Here is a 3,161-nt window from a genome sequence, read left to right on the forward strand (position 1 = left end):
CTATGAGACTTGATGGCAGAAAAGTACTTGGTTGAAACGCACATATCTGCTAATGCACAATCTTGGTTTGGCATTGAAAACATTTTGAGAAAGGAAAATAACTGTACTTGTCTTTACATTTCTTATTATGAAAATGAAGTGCATTTGTGGATCTTGAAAACAAATGGAGCCATTCACTACGACTCAACGACTATCACTCGAAGAGAGTCTCGTTCAGGCTGGGTTGCCCAAAGATTTGCCTTTGTGTACATTTTTGGCTGATGAACTTCCGGAGTCTTGGTGTTTTGCCCATTGAAGTTTGTGAAGATCGGTCTTTAAATATGGTTGAACTGCAACCTCTTATCCCCGAACAAAAGAAGAACTTAGCAAGGGTTCGACTCGTGGAGAAGGACGAGGAAGTCATTTCAAGTCTATCGTTGTGTTACAAAATCTTTATTGCCCCAGTTTATGATTTGCTCGAGGAGCCTGAAGTCATTATTGTTCCGCAGAGTACTTTGTACAAAGTTCCTTTTGCTGCTCTGGGTGAAAAGGAGGGAGCCAAATACCTCTCTGGGACTCGTACGATCCGTGTCATTCCTTCATTGACGACACTCAAGATCATTCAAGTCAGTCCAGAGGACTATCACAGCAACACTGGTTCCTTGATAATAGGCAGTCCAAAGGTCGATTGGTTGCCGCCATTCCCAGGTGCTAGAAAGGAGGCGGAGATGGTCGGGCGACTGGTGGGCGTTCCATCCCTAGTGGAAGAGAAAGCAACCAAGCAGGCAGTACTTAAACGTATAAGTTCAGTGAGCCTTATACATATTGCTGCCCATGGTAACGCCGAAAGAGGAAAAATTGTTCTCTCTCCTATTCCTACTCCCAACAGTACAAACATTATCCCACCAAAGGAAACTTACATGTTGACGATGGCTGATGTCTCACGAGTGAAAGTCAGAGCTAAACTGGTGGTACTTAGCTGCTGTCACAGTGGAAGTGGACAAGTAAGAGCCGAAGGAATTATAGGCATTGCACGTGCGTTCTTAGGATCTGGTGCTCGCTCGATGTTAGTTGCACTATGGGCCATTCCAGACTCAGCAACAGAGCAGCTGATGAGTCGGTTCTACGAACACCTTGTTGGTGGAAAGAGCGCCAGTGAATCTCTTCATCAGGCCATGAAGTGGATGAGAAATAACGACTTTACCAAAGTGTCTGAGTGGGCTTCGTTCACGCTGATTGGAGATGACGTGAGGCTTGAGTTTGGCAATCAGAGGTAAGAAGTTCGGCCAAAAAAGGTATTTCCGAATCACAAACTAAAGTAAAATAACAAATATATCTGGTAATGGCTTACTGGACACTGCGGACTGTCAGAGGTGGCCCACTGTGACCTTGGCAAGTTTTATATTTATTTTTTTTTTCATTATATTTTTTACATAGATTGAGGATCTCTGGAAGGTGTAATAAATTGAATCTCGAAAATCCCTCTATTCTTATCAAAAACAAGCGTTAACCATACAAATGACCACATATTGTGCCTAATATAACTATGCGTTTGCTGTGATTGTCGATGATCTGTTTAGATCTGTTCAGATCATTCGACAATCACATTAAACGCATTTAAAATCAATCCAGTCCTGACACCGATGACACGGCAGATAGTACCAATAGAAAAGACAACTTGTTACTATCCTTACCGCTCCGCAAGTCGAGCAGTTTTAGCTTAGCGAAATATTCTTGCAAGCATAGGTATGTATGCAAATTTAGTTATTTATAATTTGTTCGTTTTTTTTACGTTTGTTACAGGAAAAAAGACTCCGACAGTTGAAAAAAAACAAGAATGACTTGAAGGAAACAAAGCTAATTAAAGACTTTTAGATTAATAAATAAAGTAGAATGAGTAGAGAAAAGAGTATCCGTTATTTTATTTTTTCATTAAAGAAAGGGCAATCTGAAATTAAGGAGATCAATTTCAGTTTTTTGCGTTTTCTCTTTCAATATCCTCTAGAAATTATAATTTTTCAGCACAAAAATTATCTTATTTGATATAATAAGTTCGAAACATTTTTGATATATGGCTCTAAATTGAAATCAGTTTACTCAGAGCAGTATTTAGGCGTGAAACGAAGCACTTAAGTCTTGTAAGGTTTTTTCTAAAAGCCTTTGGTTAACAGGACCCTAAAAATGTGATGGATGATTTTTAGAGAGCCTCTTTTTTACGCAGGTCTTTTCTTTTGGTCATGCAGTCACAGTGCTGTTTCTGATTGCTTAAAAGACTCATAAAAGAAAACAAAATGTGTGGATCTTAAAATAGGACCACAGCAAAAACTTTTGAGGTCAATTATTTTATTATAATTATGAAGTAGAAAAATTACAGCAGCAATATTTCGAGACTGGTTCAATAAGTCGCTTATGGATTGTAATTTTTGAGATGATGTATGTCTACGTGCTAGTATTACTCATTGCTTTGAATTGTTTTTAAGTCAGGGTATCATCAAAATGTTTTTTCGGGAATCAAGTTTCTTCATTTTACCACAAATTTTCTGTTAATTTTTTTTTGAAATAGACTTCTCCTTTTGGGGAAACTTACTTAAAGGATTCTGTAGTAATTTTGAGGACGCCAAAATAAAAGCTAGCTTGAGGTAAATTGTAGTTCGTTTTAATCATGTTTGCATGCTAATTATAATCATTGCCTTTATGTGTTTCGAACTGTTATTCCTAATTTTATTGGTCAACAAGTGGTTTCACATTGAGTGACCGTTCAATACACGTGAATGACAATACGTCGGGACTCACTGAAAGTCGACTACAACCCCTTAAAAGAGATGACCGCTTAATAGAGGTGAAAATTAAAGCGATTAGGGGGAAACAAAATTTGGGGCTTTGACAACCTAGCTCTTAATACAGAATGATCGCTTGATACAGGTTTGACTGTATGAGGTCAGCTTGATACTGACAATTCACTGAATCAAACTTTAACCGCATCCACTAATACATTCTGCACTCCCACCCCTCTCCTTCATATTCAAATAAATGCAAAGAAAATACAGGGAAAAAAGCTTACTTATTGACCACTTTCAAAAGTGGCTGCCAGATTAATATTCTTTTGTTTAAATTTAAATTAGCCTTTCTGGCCTCGCTTGAGATAATGTATTCTTTTGAATTTTGTACTAGAGAACGAGGCC

The 3,161-nt window shown here is 38.1% G+C and overlaps 1 protein-coding gene across 1 annotated transcript; it reads left to right on the forward strand.

The window, feature by feature from the left end:
- The first annotated feature begins 216 nt into the window (after nucleotides 1–216).
- LOC148717865 (tetratricopeptide repeat protein 28-like) lies at nucleotides 217–2,674 on the forward strand. Its single transcript, XM_088743020.1, has 2 exons — nucleotides 217–1,252; nucleotides 1,783–2,674. Exons 1-2 carry the CDS (start codon nucleotides 261–263, stop codon nucleotides 1,802–1,804), a joined length of 1,014 nt encoding a protein of 337 aa, XP_088599146.1. The 5' UTR covers nucleotides 217–260; the 3' UTR covers nucleotides 1,805–2,674.
- The last annotated feature ends 487 nt before the right edge of the window (nucleotides 2,675–3,161 follow it).

This window comes from Stylophora pistillata, chromosome 13 (assembly GCF_964205215.1).
Source record: "Stylophora pistillata chromosome 13, jaStyPist1.2, whole genome shotgun sequence".
NCBI classification, from domain to species: Eukaryota; Metazoa; Cnidaria; class Anthozoa; order Scleractinia; family Pocilloporidae; genus Stylophora; species Stylophora pistillata.

Bases quoted from the DNA above. Each gene is read 5' to 3' on its own strand.
- LOC148717865 (XM_088743020.1), top strand. From the start codon at position 261: ATGAACTTCCGGAGTCTTGGTGTTTTGCCCATTGAAGTTTGTGAAGAT. The intron at 1,253-1,782 runs GTAAGAAGTTCG...CGTTTGTTACAG, and splicing joins CTTGAGTTTGGCAATCAGAG to GAAAAAAGACTCCGACAGTT.